The sequence below is a fragment of the Pygocentrus nattereri genome, chromosome 7 (assembly GCF_015220715.1).
Source record: "Pygocentrus nattereri isolate fPygNat1 chromosome 7, fPygNat1.pri, whole genome shotgun sequence".
NCBI classification, from domain to species: Eukaryota; Metazoa; Chordata; class Actinopteri; order Characiformes; family Serrasalmidae; genus Pygocentrus; species Pygocentrus nattereri.
Window position 1 is genome coordinate 10,475,915 of NC_051217.1, and position 23,016 is coordinate 10,498,930.

At 39.0% G+C, this 23,016-nt stretch overlaps 1 protein-coding gene across 6 annotated transcripts in view; it reads left to right on the forward strand.

Annotated features, from left to right (window-relative positions):
• The window catches only part of shank3a (SH3 and multiple ankyrin repeat domains 3a), a 284,439-nt gene that overhangs the window by 40,450 nt on the left and 220,973 nt on the right, over positions 1-23,016 (forward strand). For all 6 annotated transcript variants that reach the window (XR_001858864.2, XR_005130467.1, XM_037539957.1 and 3 more), the window contains exons 2-3: positions 8,395-8,598; positions 15,610-15,681. Coding sequence is in view for 4 of the 6 variants with exons in the window: in XM_037539957.1 (XP_037395854.1) it covers positions 8,395-8,598; positions 15,610-15,681 (276 nt within the window). In the remaining 2 variants the exon portion in view is untranslated. The remainder of the gene's footprint in view (positions 1-8,394; positions 8,599-15,609; positions 15,682-23,016) is intronic.

Sequence of the window (23,016 nt, forward strand, 5' to 3'; positions counted from 1 at the left end):
TTGTCTCTCTATCATTCTCTCTTCTTTCTTTCCTCTCCCTCTCTCCAGTCATCTTTCTGTCTCTATCATTCCCTCTTCTTTCTCTCCCCTCTCCCTCTCCATTCATCTTATTGTCTCTCTATCATTCTCTCTTCTTTCTCTCCCCTCTCCCTCTCTCCAGTCATCTTTCTGTCTCACTATCATTCTCTCTTCTTTCTCTCCTCTCCCTCTTTCCAGTCATCTTTTTCTCTCCCCTCTCCCTCTCTCCAGTCATCTTTCTGTCTCTCTATCATTCTCGCTTCTTTCTCTCCCCTCTCCCTCTCTCCATTCATCTTATTGTCTCTCTATCATTCTCTCTTCTTTCTCTCCCCTCTCCCTCTCTCCAGTCATCTTTCTGTCTCGCTATCATTCTCTCTTCTTTCTCTCCTGTCCCTCTTTCCAGTCATCTCTTTCTCTCCCCTCCCCCTCTCTCCAGTCATCTCTGTCTCTCTGTCATTCGCTCTTCTTTCTCTCTTCTCCCCCTCTCTCCAGTCATCTCTTTCTGTCTATCATTCTCTCTTCTTTCTCTCCCCTCTCCCTCTCTCCATTCATCTTATTTTCTCTCTATCATTCTCTCTTCTTTCTCTCCCCTCTCCCTCTCTCCAGTCATCTTTCTGTCTCTCTATCATTCTCTTTTCTTTCTCTCCCCTCTCCCTCATTACATTTCTCTCATTCTGTCTCTCTTGTCCCCTTCTCTCTTTTTTGTGTACCACCCCTGACTCTCTCTCCAGCCTGTTGGATTCTGTACTGGACTGTGGTGGATGAGCTGCAGTTCTGCTCAAGTGTTTCATAAGCACACAGCACATTATTGATGCAGAGAGAAAGGTAAGGGCCTGATGGGTCACAGGCGCCTTGTGTATTGATATAGAAAAGGCAAGGGAGCTGCTTTGTTAGAGTGTAGAAGCCAGTTTGTTCTTGATTATGGAGCTGAAGATCTGCAGTGTGGCTGCAGAGAGCGAGTGCTTTGAGGAGAAGCAGGGCGTGCTGTGGAGAGTGGAAGCGACAGGCTGACGAGGAGAGATAGAGAGAGAGCTAGATTGATGTTAGCAGTCACACACCTTTGATTGAAGTGGCTCTGCTTTTGCCTCTGATAAAAGAGCTGTGAAATCACTTTCACCATCTGAATGAGCCAGATTTTTAAGGCTTTTTAAATCCTTGTCCTGAATTCAGTTTATGTGAAATTAATTAGGGGCACATCTAGGGAGTGTTATCGTTATCATGATGAATTATGCTGCAAGAACACTGGACAACTGCATGGATCATAAATATCAATTATAATGACCAATAATAAAGAGCCTGTAAACAACGAGTATACTGTAACTGCATAAACTGCACAGAAATGGCAAAGACGTTGCTGATTGTGCTGAGTTTGTTCATTTATTTTTAAATCATTGAATACTAGTTGTTTGATTCTTTTGAATAGTCTTGAATAGTCTTCCTCTGCAAATGCTGAGTTGCATGTCCTCAGTTGTTTATATTACACTGCTATTTTGTTTATTCCTGCTCAGACCTCAGAACAATGAAATACTATGATCACTGATGCACCACATTCAAAATTCTTTGCTGAACTTGAGACCAATATTCAGGAAAGACTGAGCAAAAAAATGAAAACTGAAAAAAAGTGTAGTAAAGGAAGGTTTCGTTCCAAAACCCATTATGGACTACTTGCAAGAATTATCTTTCTTTTATGATATACATTGTTGGGAGTGAGTTACACATACAAGAAATGTCAATGCTATAATGTAATTAATACCACCTATGTTAGAGCAGTAAGTGTTTCAGTTTTCAGTATTTGTCAGCTGTTATTCTTCTCAGGAACCATTAAATCTAAAATCTTTACAAGTGAATAAACAGCATTTTGAAATAAATAACCTCAAATAAATGTACTAAAACTATTACAGTGTTACACAAAATCAAGTGTTCTTGTGAACAGAGACCAGTTGGTCATCCAAGGCAGTGACTTCCATTATTTTTGGTTATACTTTGTACTTCAGTACTGTATTGTGTATTTCAAAAACTGGAGCTATGGATGACACTGGCATGCTAGCAGGGACATTGTTTTCTTTCAGTTGTTTTATTGTGTTTTGCATAGAGATGCATTGATACCAATGCTAATATCATTAGGAGTAGCTGGTGTTATTATAGCATAGTGTTGAATTTTAATAGGACTTTATTTTTTTGCAACATAATTTCAGTGTGTAGAAGTGTTAGGATGCTTTTAGTATGGATGTAGCAATGTTTATATTTTGACTCATTAACAGGATCCTGTAACATGCAGCAGAAATGAGAAAATCCCATTCTTTTTTGTTCTAGAAAAATCCAGCGTAGATCTAGTATGGGCATGACACCAGCTACAGAATCACATCAGTGGTCGTGAGACTGTGAAATAATTCCAATGCGAAAATTTCACTGTTAATTTGCTGCCACTCAAACTGTTTGAACGTTAATTGGCCTAGGGTAATGAAGGGTAGTTCTGTGTAGTTAGTGAATTTTGACACTTTATTGCTGGTCTATTTAATCTGTCTTTTTGTTTCCTATCAAATGTACAGCCTTTTTTCATCTGAAAAGCAGACGTAACATTTTTGACATTTTTTGATGTTCACATTTATTGTAAAACAAAATCATGATGTTATATTATTGTCATATTGCCAAATCTTAGCTATATCTATAGTAGTAAATGTTATGTAAAAAAACAAAAGTCTTTCCTCCTTATCTGTTTTTTCTCATTGGTTTATTCAGAATAGTTTTGTGGATAGCAGTGGTGAGTGGAGTCTCCGAGAGGAATGACACTGTAGTTTTAACATTTGTTTGGTGTCTGAGGTAATTAAAGCATATGCAGGTGTAATTGTCCTCTCTCCGGTGAGCTCAACGGAATTACAAAGATCAACTGTTAGAATAATCTTTTGCTTAAATTGATTCAAAGGGAACTTGCTCTATGGACTAATTTAATACTTGTAAACAAAACATGTAATTGCTTAATGTGGAATCCCCACTGACTTCCACTGAAATCCAGATGCTCCTAAAACTGCAAGTGTTTTTTTGTCCTGGGACAAATTAACTCTGTAAAATGCACTTTGTAACTTTAAGAATATCGTGTTAAAATATAATCAGAATCTGCAGTGTCATATGTGCTGCTGCTCACCACAAAAGACTTCATTAAGTCAGTATTCAAAGTGGTAGCAGAATATGGCTTGTGTGACACTGGACTTATGTGCCCGGTCTTTACATTTTAGAGATGCACTGATATGAAATTTCAGTGGTAATATTTTTACTTTTGGTTTTCAACAAGCTAATACTATATTTATATATGAACTATAGTGAACAAAAAGATTCATTTTACATGGCCATAACACAACTAAATCAGACAATGCTAATTACATATAGGCTATTTTGCAATATTTAGTGGACACTTATGTAGAGCTGTTCACAACAGAGGTATTGAAAGTCTAGCTCTTATTGGCACAGCGGCATTCCTGTCTGGACTCTGAATCAAAACATAGTGGCTATAGTGGTATCCACTGTGCTCCATTTGAAAGATTTTGAAAGAATAAAAATGCCCAATTAAAAATCAATTGCATTTGCTGACTGTAATTCCAATACAGGCCTGATAATCCTACTTATATTTTCCGATATATTGATGAGTTATACACTATGTGGACACGCCTCCTAATTATAGCATGTTCAAATCACCTATTGTCGATTGCGTCAAACCCTACTGAGTTTGAAAGTGCCTCTGGAAGCAACATCAGCACAAGAACTGTGTGTCAGGAACTTCATGAAATAGGTTTCTCTGCCCGAGCAGTTGCATGCCAGCCTAAGATCACTATGCGCAATGGCAAACCTTGCCTGGAGTGGTGTAAAGCATGCCGCGACTGGACACGCGTTCTCTGGAGCAATGAATCACGCTTGTCTAGCAGTTTTATGATGACTCTGGGCTTGGCTGGTGCCAGGAGGCTGCTGTCTAGGAGGGATAATGGTCTGAAACTTTTTTCTTAAATTCCAGTGAAGGGTAATGTTAATGCTAGGACATACAAAGACATTTTATACCAGTTATATACTTTCAACAATAGGAACAGTTTGAGGAATTCCCTTTCCTCTTCCAATATGACTGCCCCTGTACATAAAGCAAGGTCCATAAAGACATGGTTTGATGAGTTTGGTTTGGAGGAACTCCAGTAGCCTCCGCAGAGCCCTGACCTCAACCCCACTGAACACCTTTGGGATGAATTGGAATGTCAATTGCGAGCCAGGCCCTCTTGTCCAACATCAGCGCCTGACCCCACACATGCTCTTTTCACTGAATAGGCACAAATTCCCACAGTAACACTTCAAAAGCTTGTGGAAAGCCTTCTCGGAAGAGTAGAGGCTGTTACAGTTGCAGAAGTGGCAACTCCACATTAATGGCAATGGTTTTGGAATTGGGTGTTAAACTCAAAGTTGTGATGGTCAGCTTTGCTGATACTTTTGGAGTGTATACCAATGAAGTTGGGATGTTGTGTAAAACTCATTTTGAATCTGATGCCTGCAACACGTTCCAAAGAAGTTGGGACAGTGGCAACAAAGAACTGGGAAAGTTGAGGAATGCTCAAAAAACACCTGTTTGGAACATTCCACAGGTGAACAGGTTAATTTGGAACAGGTGAGTGTCATGATTGTGTCTAAAGGGGGCATCCCTGAAAGGCTCAATCACAAGCAAGGATGGGGCGAGGTTCACCACTTTGTGAACAACTGCGTAAGCAAATAGTCTAAATAGTTTAAGAACGTTTCTCAACATGAAACTGCAAGGAATTTAGGGATTTCATCATCTACTGTCCATAATATCATCAAAAGATTCAGAGAATCTGGAGAAGTCTCTGCAAGTAAGCAGCAAGGCAGAAAACCAACATTGAATGCCTGTGACCTTCGATCCCTCAGGCGGCACTGCATTAAAAACCGGCATCATTCTGTAACGGATGGCATGGGTAACTTGCACATCTGTGAAGGCACCATTAATGCTGAAAGGTACATACAGGTTTTAGAGCAACATATGCTGCCATCCAAGCAATGTCTATCTCAAGAAGACAATGCCAAGCCACATTCTGCATGTGTTACAACTGCCTGCCTGCAGTCCAGACCTGTCTCCCATTGAAAATGTGTGGCGAATTACGAAGTGCAAAAAAAAAGGCTCCGGACTGTTGAGCAACTGAAGTTGTAAATCAAGCAAGAATGGGAAAGAATTCCACCTACAAACCTTCAACAATTAGTGTCCTCAGTTCCCAAATGCTTATTGAGTGTAGTTAAAAGGAAAGGCGATGTAACACAGTGGTAAACATGCCCCTGTCCCAACTTCTTTGGAACGTGTTGCAGGCATCAAATTCAAAATGAGTAAATATTTGCAAAAAACAATAAAGTTTATCCGTTTGAACATTAAATATCTTGTCTTTGTAGTGTATTCAATTAAATATAGGTTGGGAGGTGTGAATAGCGGTAGTGCAGCTGATTACTCATGGAAAGAACCTGTTCATTTTCTTGCTGTTTCTTTATTTTTTTTGATGTACAAATATTTGAGGAAGGGCAGTTATTGGATTTGCCTTTTTTAAATATAGGATTTGTTCAGATCTTCAGTGGAGGGGAGGTTGCAGGCAGAGATTTTGTGTGTGTCAGTTCCTGAAGTGTGGTGTGTGAGCTGTGTGAGTGTTGGAGATGCTGTTTCCTGGGAATTTCAAAGGAAGCAGCTGCACTGATGGATGTGTTATTGATTTCTAGAGCACAGATGACGAGGACTCTTAGTAGATTTCAGTTTTCACTACTGTTTCAGTGGTGTTGACTTTCTGACTGTATTAACAGTTTCTGTGATTTCTCTTGGATGACATCATGTGTGAGGCTGGCTTTATGTAGTGGACCTTTCATGTAACTGATTGTGGATTGCAAGTTGTGTGACACATAATTCCCAGTTTGAGATACACAAAGTAATTCAAAAATAATCAAAGCTGCATGAAACACATTGGTACTCTACTAGTTAGCAAGATCAACTTTTGTGTTTCATAAATTATATCAAACCAGTGATATAAAAAAGCTGTAATGTGCAATTTGCATATTTGTATTATTTAATTGACAAGAGGAAAAATGAATAGCATAGCTATGTTGATGACTGAACAGCAGACTAGCAGAGAAGAACGAATGCTAGCCAGCTGTCATATTGATGTTAACTGGCTAGCTAGATTGGTAAGAGTGCTTGTCACTAGCCAAAAGTGACATTATTCTAAGAGACCATCCTTTGTTTTAATTTCTTGTCCATGACATGTTGATTGAACTCAATCAATTGAAATACTGTTTCATGACAATGTTTTGATTTGCAGTTTTGTGAAACTTGTTTTACAAAGTTGAGATGTCCGCAACTGTTGTGAATTTAATTTAAGTTTCAAGCAACTGAAAGTTACCTGAATGTTTCACTTTGTTAATCCAGTCTGAGGATTTTCTCTGAGGGGTTTCTGGAAGTGTTCTGGGAAATATGTTTGTTAAACATGAGCTTTAATGGCTTCATCTGTGAACGTTACTGTGGTAAAGAAACTGTGAAGTGACTATTTTTTGTGTCATGGGATTAATCCACTTTTTTCCCCGTCGTTGAATGTTCACAATCACTATTTCATTGCCAACTGTGGAATCAAGTTCATGTCTTTCAGTCAAGATTGTGGTAGGTCATAGCTGAACATTGGCTATCCACATAGTAAAACAATAAAATGCTGTCCTTAATATTTTATATTATGGTCCAGAAGACATGTGTCTATGGTATCCCCACCTATTTATTCAGCCTCTGTATAACACACATGGGTTGGATCATTGTGTGTTTCAAAAGTTAATTCGCCACTGTGAAGTGCTCTCTCCAGGCTGCTGTGTTTGTCATGTTGTGAAATTAACTGTTGACACACAGACAAAAATTTTACCATTACACTATATGGGCAGTAGTATTGTGACACCTATGCATTTAGCTTTTATGGCATCCCATTCTAAATCCATAGGTAGTAATATGGAGTTGGTCCCCCCTTTGTAGCTGTGACAGCTTCCACTCTTCTGGGATGCTTTCTACAAGATTTTGGAGGGTGTCTGTGGGAATTTTTGCCCATTAATCCAGAAAATCATTTGTGAGGTCAGACATTCATGTTGGACTGGCTCACAATCTCCATTCTAGTTCATGCCAAAGGTGTTTGATGGGGCTGAGTTCAGGGCTCTGTGCAGGCCAGTCAAGTTCTTCCATACCAAACTCACCCAGCTATGCCTTTATGGACCTTGCTTTATGTGTTTGTAGTCATGGTGGAACAGAAAAGGTTCTTTCCCAAACTGTTCACACAAAGTTAAAAGCATACAGTTGAACTAAGGAGTCTAGGCCAAACCCCGGTTAAAAAAAAAAAAAACACAGCATTATCCCTCCTCCACCAAACTTTACAGCTGGCACAATGCAGTCAGATGGGTAACATTCTCCTGGCATGACACATCTATCAGGCTACCAATAAACAAGCATGACTCATAACTCCACAGAATATGTTTCCACTGCTCCTGAGTCCAGTGGCAGTGTGCTTTACAGTACTCCATCTGATGCTTGGAATTGTGACTGGTGAAGTAAGTCTTTCATGCAGCTGCTTGGCCTTAGAAACCCATGCCATGAAGCTCCACAGTTATTGTGCTGATGTTGATGCCAGAGGGATGTCAGGTTTGGAACTCTGCAGTTATTGTATCAGCAGAGAGTTGGTGACCAACACTCAGCTGCTCGCTCTCTAACTTTATGTGGTCTGCCACTTTGTGGCTTAGTTGCTGTAGTTTCTTAATGCTTCCACTTCTCAATAATACCACTCATAGTTGGTTGTGGAATATCTAGGAAGAAATTTCACAAACGGACTTGTTGCAATGGCATCCTATTACAGTACCATGCTCCAATTCAGTGAGCTCTATAAGACAATTAACTCTTTCACAAATGTTTGTAAAGACAGACTGGATGGCTTTGTGCTTGATGCTATACATCTGTGGTAATGCAACTGAATGAAACACCTGAATTCACTTACTAAGGGGTGTGTCTCGATACTTTAGTCCACAAAGTGTATTACTGATTGAATTTGTGTTTTATATAGCATACACAATGATCTACATCTTTGATTTCATGACAAGTCCATTATCTTTCTTGTAACTTTCTTTAAAAAAAAAAAGTATCACTTAGCCATTCAGGTAAGAAGTAATATTTTGTGTCACAAATTTCCAAATCATGAGCAGATCACAGTAATGAAACAGTACATTTTATATGGTTTTGCCTTTAATTTTTTGTCTGTATTTCAACATAATACATATGAAGTGAAACATTGACTGTTACGTGTCTGATTATTTTATGTGTTTGTGTTTCTCTTGTAGAAATGTATGAAGTTTAACGTAGAGGCACCAATTTGGCTGTCTAAGCAGCGCATCCTTTGCACACTGAACCAGAGCCTGAAAGATGTGCTGAATTACGGCCTGTTCCAGCCTGCATACAATGGTAAAGCCGGCAAATTCCTGGATGAACAGCGCACACTGAAGGAGTACCCACTACCAGCCATTACCCCTATACCATACCTGGAGGTAAGATCACTAGAACACCCCCCCACCCCCCCCACACACACACACACATTTTTCTCCTCTTTATCTGTCTTCACTGCCTAATATCACTGCTGTGTTATTGAGTCTGACTCTCTGTCTGTCTGGCTGTATGTTTGTGTGTATGTGTGTGTGCATGTTTGCATGCTTGTGTATGTGGAGAGGTCTGGGTATATGTGTGCATGTGAGAGTTTTTGCATGTCTACATGTGCGTGTGTGTGTGTGGTGGGAGGAGCTGTCTGGGTGTGTGTGCATGCGAGTGTGAGCATCTTTGTGTGCGTGTGTGTGCATGTATGTTTGTATATGCGTACATTTTCAGGACAAAAATGTCCTGACTTTATATGAAACCTGCTAAAATCAGGAATTATAAAAGCTAAATGTTTTTTTTCAAACTCAATCAGGAAAGATAATCTTTTTTTTTCTTAGTGGTGTTCTTGGGCAGTAGCCCTGTTGCTGTGGCTTTGTTGACCTCTGAAGTCCCTCCATGTATCGACATTAAAAATCCAAAATGGAATAAATGCTAATATACAGAAAGTCTAAGCACTACCTTTTAAACAGTTCGGTCCCCAAGACTATAAATAAACACATGAAAGTGAGACATAATGATACAATCTGTCAGAGACTGTATTGGTATCTTTTGTGGTTTTAAGTGGTGTTTACATATTGTTATTTAAAAAAAACACTTTACATGCCTCTTAGTGCATGGCATGTTAAGACGATGTTTTAGGGCCACTGTTAAAAAAAATAAAAATGGTAGACTTTGAGAATAAAGTCATAATATTGCGAGACAAATGTCATAATATTTAGAGAAAAAGTCATACAGTGTTATATTTTGAGAAAAAAATTAATACAATTTCAAGAAAATACTGTTGTGAGAAATAAAGTCATAATTACGGCATTAAAGTGGCATTAATACCAGGAAAGAGCTCAATATGGTGGCCAAAGTCTCTTGTTAAATGAGGGGCGGTGAGTTGGTGAAGTTATACTTTCATATTGATTTCACCCATAAAAAAATATTCAAGTCTCCCTGTCTCTCCTGGCACATCAACACCAGCCTGTAATTAGTATAAGAAACTGCTGAAATGGCTGTTCAGGAAACTGTTTATTTAGAATAAAGAGCCAGACGGATTCAGAGGACACTGTCTGTCTGTTATGTTAAAGGAGAATTGCTGGTAGTGTTGTCTACATGGCTGTTAGGGACTACATCTCTGTGCCATTCAAAGAGGACATGAAGTTTCACAGACAATGAGAATGATAATCAAAATTATCGATTCACAAGGATACAAGAGTGTGTGGAACTCCGGGGTTCCAGTACAGCAACAGAGACCCCAAAGCAGCCCCTCTACAGCTAGCCCACTTTACCCTTGAAATATAATGACTTTTTTTTCCTCTAAATATTACGACTTTATTCTCGAAGTCTACTATTTTTATTTTTATTAACAGTGGCCCTAAAACGCTGTTGTAGCATGGTGACAACATCAATGCTGAAAACAGATTATCACCAGAGGAGAGCTTTAGCTGTGTTGATTGCTTATTTAAGGTAGAAAAGGGCCAAAAGATACTATTTAAATGTTTTGATGTACAATACTGGACTTGTCAGTGAGACATTTGGCATTCATGGCTCCCAAAAAAATCAGATTAGCTCCCTGCTGGAGTCCACTGCAAAAGTTGGGGAAACTGAAAACTGGGAAATGTTGAATTCTAGCAGTTTTTCCATCACTGTTGAAAACAATGGAATATGTGCTTTGTTGCCATCTGTTTACTGCCCGCATGTTAACACGGTGTTAGGCATGTTAAGTGTTCAGACAGTGGTGCTTATTCCACAAAAAATCCACATCTGAACCACAAGGAGTCCTCCAGTGACAAAGCAGAGGAGTGGAGCAGACCTTTATGGTGGTATAGGCAGGAAGTTTGACACCATATTAGACCTGGGCGATAGAGTGATGTAATTGGATGTAGTTGATGATGGATAAGCACAGAAAAAAAGCACAGAAAGAGAACTAAAGGGGACTAATTTACTTTATTACTTTAGAGCAGCTAAGTTAGCTGTAACGTGGAGGCTGCTGCGTGTGACATGACTAAAATGTGCAGTATTTTCTGTACAGCTTAAGAGTGCTGTTGGTTAGCTAACTGATGACAACTTGTCTGTATTGACAGAAATACATGTGGAAAGTGTGTGGCAATAGCTTTGCAAGCTGCATCAGCGTGTTATACTGAGATACAAGTCGCCATGATACTGAAAAAATCATGAACATGTCTGCAGTAGAATGTAATGTAAGGTGAAGTAGTTTTGAAAGTTATTGGGCTTACTCAGTATTATATTATATTATATGATATGTGGCCTTACATGTTTCGACTAAAGAACCCAGCACTTATTGCACTTTCAGAGGAGAAAAAATGGATTAACAGGTGCCTTAAACATATTAACAAGTGCCTTAAACACCACACCCAGCTAGCAAAGAGCCGATTGGCTATATGTGGTAACAGTGTGTGGGAAGACTGATTGAGGGAGGGGAGAACTTGGGCTGAAGTGCTGGAGATCATCCCCAACTGTGACGTAAGCCTAGTATGTTGTATGCTGCCATGCTAATTAACAAGCAACTCAAGCTGGCACTGAACGAGGGTCTGCTCACACAGCAAAGTGATGCTGCCACTATGGCTGTCGGATGCCAAGTTGTTGGCCACTTAAAGTATTCCGCCTTGGCATTTTGTGCCATGCATACACTGTACAATTTTTTTTTTCTGTAAATGCTATGTTTCATGTGGCATGTTAGTTGGACCGACCATTTTATGCAGGCTGAGCAAATAAATCATGCACATTGCCCATACATGATGGTCTATTAAAACATACAGTGTGAGTCACCAAATAAATAAATATTTTTTTACAAAAAGATTTGTAAAATTGTGTAGTGTGTGCCTGACTTTAGAAGACATTCAGTAACAGCTCAACCAGCCAAAAAGACTATAACAAAACTCGACAGGTGAGCTCCTCGGATGTATTAGCCTCGGATGTCATTCTTTCTGTCGCTGTGCTACATATACTATTGCTGAAAAAGGCGAATGAGGGGCAGAGATCAAAACTATGAAGTGTATTTCACTTATAGCTGTACAGAAGCACTTTAGTGACATAGCACAAAACCCTCTCTTATCAACTACAGTGCCACTCGATCCAAGATATAAATTGTAATGTAGCTAGCTAATGCACACCATTTAAAGTTAGTTAGATTTCGACTATTTAATTACAATATCAGTCATCAGGTACTAAAAACATACTTGTACTTGGTCTGAAAAAAATTGCACAAATGCGTCGCTACTTTCACTGTTTAAAGTTGGTAAGGGAGCTAGCTGCCACCAGGCGCTGCACTCTTGAACAAAACTTCTTGAACAAAACTTCTATATCACCTTTATATTGTATCATGACATTTGTGTATCAGAACAATCCCAGGATATTTGTATGCTGTATGTACACTCTCAGCTTGTATGACTCCAAACCCCTCACTTTTCCACCATTTCTCTCATTCATCGTGTTGTTTGAGAAACAACAAGCAGGTCATGCAGTTTGATTGCAAAAATGTGACCTGCAGCTGGCATGTTTTCATTCCCAGACATATACACATTTAGTGAAAGCGATATTTCTTTTGAGGTTGTATATGACAGTTCGACAGATAACATCACACTGAACATCAAAGCCAATGTCTAACAAAAACTGTGCTGCGTGCATCTGTGTGTGTGTGTGTGTGTGTGTGTGTGTGTGTGTGTGTGTGTGTGTGTGTGTGTGTGTATGCGTGTGTGTGTGTGTGTGTGTGTGTGTGTGTTACCAGAAGTTTCCTATTTGATGCTGTAGCTGTCTGTGAATTTGTAATGGCATCTCCTTTCTCCCTTCTCTTTCCCTCTGCCAGAGTAGTTGGGGAATACTATTGTCATTTCACTTGATTTATCACTTTAATTAAGACTGTAGGTCCAGAGAGAGAGAGCAAGAAAAAGGGAGAGAGAAAGAGGGAGAGAGAAAGAGAGGGAGGGTGAGAGATGTATGAAGCTGCAAGGGCTGGAGTGTTCTGTATGTTTCATGAGATGCCTTCTCCATATTTCTACCAAACACTGAATTGCTTTCAGTGGCTTATGGCTCTGAATTTGACACATATTCATGACTGATGTCAAATGCTAATGCTAATACTAGACTCAGTGCACGGTTAAAGTGCCAAATGTGAGTGAAATGCCACGTGTTGTGTGTTTGCCCTTGTGTGTTTATGTATGACTGGATGCCAGTCCACGTGAGTGGGCCACAACTGGACACGTTGCCATCAGTGCCAATGGCAAAGCAGTGACACGCCTCATACAGTGGAAGCCTAGCTTCATGGTTATAGTTCCCATTATGCCATAGAAGGGGATTTATCGACACACCAGCTGCTCTATAGATCTAGCACACACAGCACTGACAAACTGTGCTCCCCTACAGGGCTACAGCCAGCGAGAGAGAGATTAGGAGACGGATAGATGGGTAGATGAACTGGGTGGGTAGTTGCAGCTCCCTGGGAGGGCGAGGGGAGTTGATATTGGGATGGATGAATTAACGGGTAGACCTCTGTCATGGGAGGGGAGAGGGCTGGGCAGCTGCGGGACCGGCCCAGGCCGCGAGGCTGTGGGACTGAGCCTGTTCACGTGAGTGGGCAGTGCAGCAGCGTTGATTAGTCCAGTAGAACTGATTGTATTCTGGATTTGTCTGCAGTATGAGCAGGAATATGTTGTTAGCGCTAAGGGTGTTTAGCATGATTCCAAATTTTCTATCACTCTTTGCCTCTCTCTGGTCCTGATGGCCATCAGGTACAGGACAGAGGTATTCTGGGTAGTGCTGAGAATTCTGGTCTCGGCACACTGGTACCACTATTGCAATCGGCAAAAGACAGACACAACACACCACCCTGCTTCTGTGGTGAGTCCTGCTGTTTATTTGTCACTGTGATACTGAGCCTTGCAAAACTGATATATTGCAGAAGGCAAAAATATGCAAATGTATAGAATGTTTTTCTGTGTGCTGTGAGGACCTCGACCAGTCAGGTTTCCAGATCAGCTTCTTGTGGATGTTTTGGTGAGTCGAGATATTCATGTCACCCGGTCAATATATTGAAAGGCATATTGTAATCATGGTGCTAGTATGTCATCGTACTACCACAGTTTTGACTGTATCATGCAGAGCTATGATGTCTGTGCTGGGGAGAAAGTCCGTTCCAGTTGCTAAGATCTTCCAGAAGCATCTGTTTTGGCTGTTTAGTGTGGTCTTGATTAAAGTAGCTTATAGCTTTTTTTTTTGTTGTCTATTTGTTAAGTAGGTGGTTTTATTAGGGATGTGCACAGGTAATCGAGTTTAAATATGTTTAAATATATTTAAATATATTTACTTGTATTTGCAAGTAAGTATTTTGTTATATATTGCTACTCGAAAACATGAGTGCCTTACCGTGAGTGTGCTGCCAAGGAGGTGTTAAAGACATAGCTGCGAAAACAGAGATAGTGCATACCATTTTGTCACTAGTTAAAATAGCACATCCCTAGTTTTTATTTATTCTGTTGACTTACAATCAGCTGTTTGTCATTTGGAGTATAAATGAAAGATGTTTGTTATTGTGATTAGTTTTAGAGTAATGCAAATATCACTCACCCTTACCCTGGCTCCTCACGTCTTCAGTGTCTGTCATATCATCTCACTACCTCCTGCCACGTTGGTGTGTGCCGGGGAGGGTTTGCATATTTGGCTGTTTATGGGGCCTAAATGTCCCAGGGATGGTAGAAATGAGTGAAAATACTGACTTTTATGCATACATTTGACAAATTTATTCAATCTTCCCCTTACTGCAAACATAGCCAGTTGCCCAAAAATGCACATTAAGCATCCAAAGTTTGCTTCTTTAGTTTTGCAATGATGTTTCAGGGCAAATATAATAGGCTTTGTGACTCTGTAATGAGGGTGGACTATTCCTTTTTATCTACAGTGGCCTTGTAGCTCCAGTGCAGTACTTTGTACTTTGACATCAAATTTACATTTATGCATTGACAGATGCTTTTCTCCACAGTGACTTACGGTTTTGATCATGTTACAGAGAAGAGGTCTGCGCAGGACTGTTGTTTTTTTGTATTTTTTTATTTTATTTAAGAACTTCTATCTAGAATGAGTTTATTCATTGTCAGGATTCTACTGTTTGATATGGTTTTTGTATGCTCAGATTTAAGAGATATTGTATATATACATTATTATTTTTTTGGCTGTTCATTCTTTTCCCGGGATTCCTCTTGTTGTCCTGCTCTTGCCACCTCTGGGATGGTTAACTGCCTGCTCCTGCGGTTGACACTGAAAATTAGCGCTACACTGCAAGATTATGTAGTGGGTCACACAGGATTGCAGACCTCTTTTACAGAGGTACGCAAAGTAGTGTTAGGGGTCTTGCCCAGGGCCTAATATTGGTAGAGTATGAAGTGCTTCTTGGGCAGTGAATCAAACCCCAGTCTACTGCCTGGAGGGCAGCCATATTATCCACTAAGTGAATAAATGTGTCTTGGCCATTCCACTGTGCTTTGATAAGGTGAAGCTTGTGTAATTTTGAATATTTGATGAACCATTCCTTTAGGATTGGGTTTGAATTTAGATGTAGCCATAGTAGTATACAGTATTTGCCATAGTAGTACAGAAATCATTGGAAACACAGAATACAAACATGGCATGTCAGTTAAACCCTTAAACTTTTATTCATCCATTTTTATTCAGTTATTATTCTTAATACCTATTAATTATTTACTGTAAAATATTGAATAATTGCAAAAAGTATTAGACTTATTATTCAGTTACGGCTATGAAACTAATGTGAAGTTATATTATGAGCATGAAGAAATGAATTGAGGCCCTGTTTCATTCATATTTTCTACATTTTTTTTTTCTAGGAGACATAATTTTAAGAGACAAATAGTACAATTCCTAAAATTCTGTGATACTGTTTTATTTTACAGTTTCGCTACAAGAGACGTGTTTACACACAGGCCCACCTGGATGACAAGCAGCTGTCCAAACTGCACACTAAGGTAAGGGATGAGGTTTTCTTTTCCAAATTCTCTTCTCTGTACTTTTCTACGTAAAGTAAAAGTCCATCAGAATTGAACTATGTCACAGTGTGAGAGTGCTCTCACGCTACTGCAGATATTCCATATTGTTTGACCTGTCCTTTTTAGTTTTATGCTGTGGTGGTCAGAATACTGCTGAGCTATGGGTAAAAATTGTTTGAGGAGATGGAGAATGTCAGTGTCTTGTTGCATTTGCTTGTGTCATGTACTTGTGGCAAAACCACTGTGATGAATAGTGAACATCTCTGGCAAATAATGCATGTACTCTCAGCAAAATTGGCCATGGTCAACTGCTCTAATAAAATGTTGATAATGTGTGTTTTTTACGTCTATCAGGTTAAAATCCCCAGAGAGGTTCATTCAGACAGTCCTCAGCCCATCTAATCTGAAGAGCCTGAGTTATATGATTAATTAAAAATGAGTCATTACCGCAATAAATGAAAATCAATTTTGGCCAAATACCAATTTCAGAATCATCGTCTCCACTGGAAACTCCTGTGCAGTTCCTTTTACATGCGGTTCTTTCTGGAGGTATTTCCTAATGGACTGAGAGGATTTCCTTGCGTAAGCGTTTTGCTGCTATCTGAGTAACGGTGAGCTGCTCAGGTGCTTGTGAATTTATGGGCTAACAAATTAATGCTTGTGTTCTAACTGGGCCGTTTTGCAGCCAGCTGATGTGAGACTGGTTTACAGACATTAGAGCATGTTTCCCAGACCCAGATTAAACCTAAGTGTTATTTTGTACTGGTGAAACACTGCTGTAGCTGTAGTTTGTGTAGATGTTAACTGCTGCTAAGTTATGCATAGCACCTTTGGCTTGCTAAATAAGCTAACTGTAGTTTAGCTAGCAGGCTACAGCTCCAAATACCGCAGAATATGTTTTTCTGCTTTCCTTCCAACATCAGACACTTGAATTTGCTCTCATGAGACATAAGTTTTTATTGTGTGCTGCACAAGTTAATAAAATCAAACCCTGTACTGTGGTGTGTGGCAGTGACTGGGTTGTTAGGCTAACATTAGCTAGACAGTTACATATCCGAACACCACATAACAGTTTAACTTTGGCTTTCTGTCAACAACTGTCGCTTGACTCAGATTTGTGTCATTATCACTCGGTCAGGATCAAACCTGTTCTGTGGTGAATCATATATATATATATATATATATATATATATATATATATATATATATATATATATATATATATATGAGTTCCTATAATTAAAATGGCCATAACTTTTACCAACTTAACTTTTACCAACTTAACAACTTTTACCAAATTTGGTTTGTTATCATTCTCAGACTGATTAATCTGTTTCATTGGCTGCTCTTGGTAGCTTTTCAGCCACAGGTTCGGTTCGAAGGAAGAAAAGGCCCTCTTTATTAGTTCCAATGTGACAAAATGGCGCCTGAAAGCCAAAATGTACAGACAATCCAAACACATTACGTCTTATACCACTCTTGGGCAAGGTTATCACCCCTCCTGGGGGTGAGATCATCGCTCCACCTATTTTTGACACATCCTGAAATCACCTTGGATACCAATAGAACTGTTTTTCCTAGCTTTCTTAGGAACCCTTATTTCTCACCCAACTCAAGATATGTTTTTTTAAATAAATTTTCTCTGCCTTGTTTTATCAGGCCTCCCTGTCCTCTCTGTTTGCAACCTTTTCTGATTAAATTGGCTCAAAGACCGGTTCTTACCAACCTTTATCAGCTAGCCTTCCTATTCCCAGCTAACTTTTACTGTAAAAGCAGTTTCTAACTCTTTCTGATCTTCAAGGTGTTTTTTTTCCTATCACAATGGCTCCTTTCATTACAATACCCTGCTTTGTGTCTGGAATAGAGTTCACGTTATCCTATATATGTAAATATTGGGCCTGCTTTTCCCGGTCCCTGTCTGCCTGCCTCAGTTAAATGCTTATAGGCCTGTCTGTCTCAGTTTAGTGTTTATAACTGTATTTTTAACATTTTCCAAGCTAATGATTGTTACAAACCTTTTAATAATTAGGGTTCAAGGACATTTTCTTCACAAAACCCGGAAAATATCTACACAGATTATGGAATGCTAGAACTTGCCTGGCTACAATGCTTACAAAGTATTAACAATGATTGTAAATAAATAAGTATTACATCAAGTTAACATCCCCTGTATAGGCTATTAAATGAAATAAGGTTAATTTAAAATCAGGGTAAAACAATCACACCACTAAGTTCTCTGTGCTTTACCAACCACATAATTATATCTACACATAAACATCACACAAACATGAGCGTGGATCGCTGCATTCCCTCCGTTATATAATCCTCTCCCACTTTCTGAGTGCACTATTCTTGAAATAGTCTAATTTTGGACAGTACCTTTCTTAAACTCAAGCTCTGTAATGGTACTGAATCCAGCAGCAACACTGACTGCCTCAAAATGGCTGCGCTGTCGATATGCTTGGCTGAGCCCAACACAGCATCAATGTATGTAGATCTATGTGGTAAAGATGTTATCATTGCTAGCCAAGCTAATGCCAACCAGCACATCTCTCCTAGGTAGCACCATTTAACATTTAGCAGTTGTTGTTAGATTGATGGTTTAACATTCATTAAATGATGGATTTATTTTTTTAGTAACCATGTAAGTGAACTGAACTTTTTTATTGAATTGTTTGTTATGAAATAACTCAGGATAAAATGGCCTTAGTAAATGCAGAACTAATCAGTGAACAGCTACATCCTCAAGTTAATACCTATCTATTATGGTGATAATTGGAGATCGTTGGAAAGTATGAAAAACTGTCCAGTCTTAATCAGAGGCAACTAAGCTGTATAACTGCATAAAGGGTTACTGGCCTCAAGCAGCTTTAGACTGTGGTATATGTCCTTGGCTTTCTATGGAAGCAGCGAAATGATACCTGGATATTACATGAATACATTTTGCCTCCTTTGTCATTCTGAAAGAATTTTGAAAGAGCGTGTTAGTGCATTTATTGTGAGCACTATTATGATCTGCAAAGTATTTTGCTTTTCTGCACATGTAAATTATTGGTGTTAATAAACCAGGCCCTGAGGCTGTCCATGTAATGAGAGGTTTTATGTAAGACATTCTGAATACAAATAGTTTGTATCTCATTTAAGCTGCAATCTTGAGCTAAGTAGCATGAAATATCATTTGTTTTCTCGCATAATAACACTATGATGGCGTTATGCAGAGGGTGGTTAAATCATTGAGCAGGTGTTTAGTTGCTGGACTGCACCATCTCTTGCCTGTATGGAGGCGAGGGGGTTCAAGCTGACGAGAAGATGGTCTCAGTGACTGCTAATCCTCTTATCTCACTGACATACTGCTTTTCATTTGCTGTATTGACCTCGCCTGGTGGATGTGCACGCACTCTCTCTTACTCGCACACTCACTTCAGTACATGTAGCAGAGTTGTGTGCTGTGATGTGTATTGACGTGAAACACACTAGAACATTTCTAGTCATTTCTTTAGCCAAGTTCCTAGATACAGTAAGTAACATTATTTCTGTACTTTAAAGCTTAAATGAAACATCAGTGGCCTATTTAAATACAATGGATCAAATAAAGTAATTTTTTTAGTTTAGTTTTTAAAAACTAGAAATTGATTGGAGATGTTGATCCGTACCAAGTTGATAAGTTATCTTTGAGTGCCAATTACGCATTATTGCCTGCGATAACATTGAGACATCTGTAATTACCATTACATACTGCATCAACCTTCACTTCAATAAAACACAGAAAATGATAGATAATCATGTAATTAACAGAATTTCCACTGTGGAGGGGTCTGCAGTATTCTGTCTGTACCATCAACTACATGATGAAATGTGATTGCAAAAGTGTGTAATAGTAATATATTAGTTATGTGGTCCTGAACATTCTGGCATTGACTGCATTCATTCTCTAGCTAAAGCATCTGAGATATAGACATAAGTTCTTCAATTCGGTCACCAGTCAGTGTCGGCTGTCTATTGTGAACAATTCTGAACACTTGAAAATGATCAAGGGCAAAACTACAGAGTTCATTCTTCACCAAGCTGTCTACCTGTGACATGTATAGGGAGATGGCTTGAAAGTTTTTTTTTTCTGTTTATTCTCGCTATCCAAAGATTTCTCCTTTGCTGGCTCAGCTTTTCAGCCTTTTTACCTCACTATGTTGGACAGCCGTGAGGCTTTAAAAGCTTATACTATTTTGTTGCACACCATGGCTATATTTTATCTGTCAGGACGCTTTCGTGGATTAGAAATGTTGGCTCTATGTGCACTGCTGTCACTGCTGTCATCACAGTGTTGATCGGTGGTACGTCAACAATATGACGGCAGCGACAAGTGTGACGTCAATTAAATACTATAAAGGTAGCATCAACAGGTAGATACAGCAAGAGTGCACTGTTTAGCCCAATTTAGGCCATCTTGAAATGGAGTTATGACATAACTGAAGTTTGAGGAAAGATCATGCCTAAACTCCTCCTACTTAATTATATATATAAATATGTATATATATATATATATGTATAAATACCAGTTCTTTACTCCTCCTACTCGTGATGAATTTTGCACCCCACCTCCTCCCCTGTCTCCTCAACCTTGTCCACACATGCAATTGATCTTCAATGGGGGGTCGACCTTCTCATGACCCGCAGAAGCCGTAGCGAACTCTAGCCCAAAAGAGTTCCACTCTTGATCTCACTTACCCAGGCATGGTCAGCTTTTGCAAACAAGCTTTATCCAGTTTTGTGTAAATTCATAATAATAATAATAATAATAATAACAGTAGTAGTAGGAGTGGTATTAGTAGTGGTGGTGGTAATAATAATAATAATAATAATAATAATAACAGTAGTGGTAATAATAATAGTATTCTTGATGTTTAGAAAAGTGTATTTTAACAAGCTGGTTAGGTGCTTAATAGCTTCTTAATGCAAAATGCAAAGCCTGAAATTAAAAGTCTCATACATTTTTACCATTTAAAAAAGTAAGTTCAGAAGTTAAATATCGTGGCAGTGTAAGATTTAATAGAGATGATCAAATTTTTATATCGCCCAAGTCTAGCCCAAACAGCCTTTTACAGGTTTAGAATATTTGCTGAGATTTCATTTATATTTAGTTCTCAAATGATCTTCTCCAAATCACCAACAGAACCAACAGTATCATAACTGAAGTATTTGTTTGTCTAAGCTTCTAGTTTAATCAGTGTTTTAGTCCACACCACTGCTAGACGCATGACTTGCATTTGTCAAACCATGAGCCCTAGTCAAATAGCACACTCTCAATTTCTGTCGTATTTAAAATCATTACTAAAATGTGGTGACTGTTGGTGAGGCGGTTGCAGAGCAGCTTCTGTGCTCTAGTAATAGTGTGTGCAGGAGACTCTTATCTGGCACCAACAGATGTAAGATTTGTGATTTCAACACCATAAACAGGTTTGTTTCTGTTGTAAAGTTTTAAACCTGCTGTTTAACAAGACCTAATATTCCTCCTGTAAAACTGTTTAACAAGACCTAAGTGAAGGAAAATACTTGACATATTTAAGAGAATTCATCTGATCACAATTTTTTCTCTCATCTGTTTATTTGAAGTCCTGCATGTGATTTCTGCTCTTTTACCTTGAGTGGTCACATGGAAACTGTTGCAGCTTCTTGCACTTTGAAGTTAAGCATTAATTCATGAATTCATGATGCATTCAATGAAAGAAAATCGACTAGTCATCATCAGAACATTAAAAATCCAAGGAAACAAACAAAAAAGAGTGTTGTAGACATCTAAATTTCTAGTTAGTAGCTTTCTAATACGGGCTGGGGTGGCAGATGCTGCTGTTTGAAATGTGCATTGCAGAAGAGTTTTTTTGTTGTATTTCAGTAAGTTTCAGCCTCAGGCATTCTGCCCACAGAAGTAGACAGACTGTTTGATGTAAACTACCTGCTAAAATCAACACAGGTCTCAGAATCTCATGTCTCACAGAGAATTTAAAGTGGCTCTGGTCTGTGCACAGTTTGATTGGGAAATGAACGATTGTTTGTCAAGCTAAATGGTAATGGCAAGCACTGGCATCTCTACTCACCAAACAGCTCATTCAGAGCAAAATATCACCCTGGTTGCTGAACCAGGAAACATTTTTGAAATCCAATTTTAAATTGGAATTGAGTTTGAAACTGTAGGTAGCAAAAAAATAAGATATTACGTTTTTGTTGGGCACGTTGTGCTATGTATACTGAGACTGGATGTTTCGCATGTCAGACAAACGGTCCTTTCCCACTGCTGTTGTCAAGGTTTACACGGTTTGGCCGATAAGCCTGTATTTTAGTGCAGTCTTACACAACATGCAGTGCTATTAGTTTGCACACTAATAAATCACTTTGGATGTGTATGCAGCCCCAACTAAATAGATAACGCACTGAATTACAACATAATGAACAAATTTTGTGAGCTGTTCCTAATTTGTGCATTTCCAACTTGTGCCTCATAAAAAATAAATACTGTAAAATATATAGTGTATTGTAAAATTGTCTTCCTGTTGTAGTGCCATGTCACCTAGCCCTAGTGTATGTGCATTTATTGTTGTGTTTGCCTGTTTGTGGGTGTGCATCCCTGTCTAGATTGTGGTCATATGATAGACAGGTGGTAGAAAGAGCTCTTTCTTCAGCAGAAACAAAAACGTCTCAGTGCTGAATCATCTGATCTCAATGCAAGTAGAGCTCAGACACACGTCTCTGTGGTCATGCCCTCTGCTAAACACACATGCCCTCGACCATCACCTGGACAGTCTCAGCTGACCTGCATTTAGAGGTTGACCTAATGCAATAGAGACACAGCTGTGTGTCACTGTATGCCTCCTTCACACAGACAGATAGTGAGAGATGATAGAGAAGGAAGAAGAGAGAGGAGTAGAGCATGTAGACTGCAACTCTTGCCACACATACACACACAGTATGTACTTGAGGGAGCTGAAGAAAGTGCAGACACAGTGTGGTGTGGGCACAGTTAGCCTTCTCAGTATATAAAGTTATAGAAATTGAATAAAGCCTACAGAATCCAAACATGTAGAATTTTTTATTTAAGCACACAGATACAAATGATAGTACAAATGGTCTGTTGCTGCTTTGGAATTTTTTTTTTCCTCAGTAAATATGTCCGTGGACATAAACACATCCTCCTTCTTCTGTTGGCTGCATGCGGATATTATAAGAGGGAGCTCTCTGTGAAATCCAATTGAAATGTCATCTTGTTAAGTCAGTAATTATGCAATTATAGCTTTTACTTTTTTGAATTATCAGAAAGGCAATGTA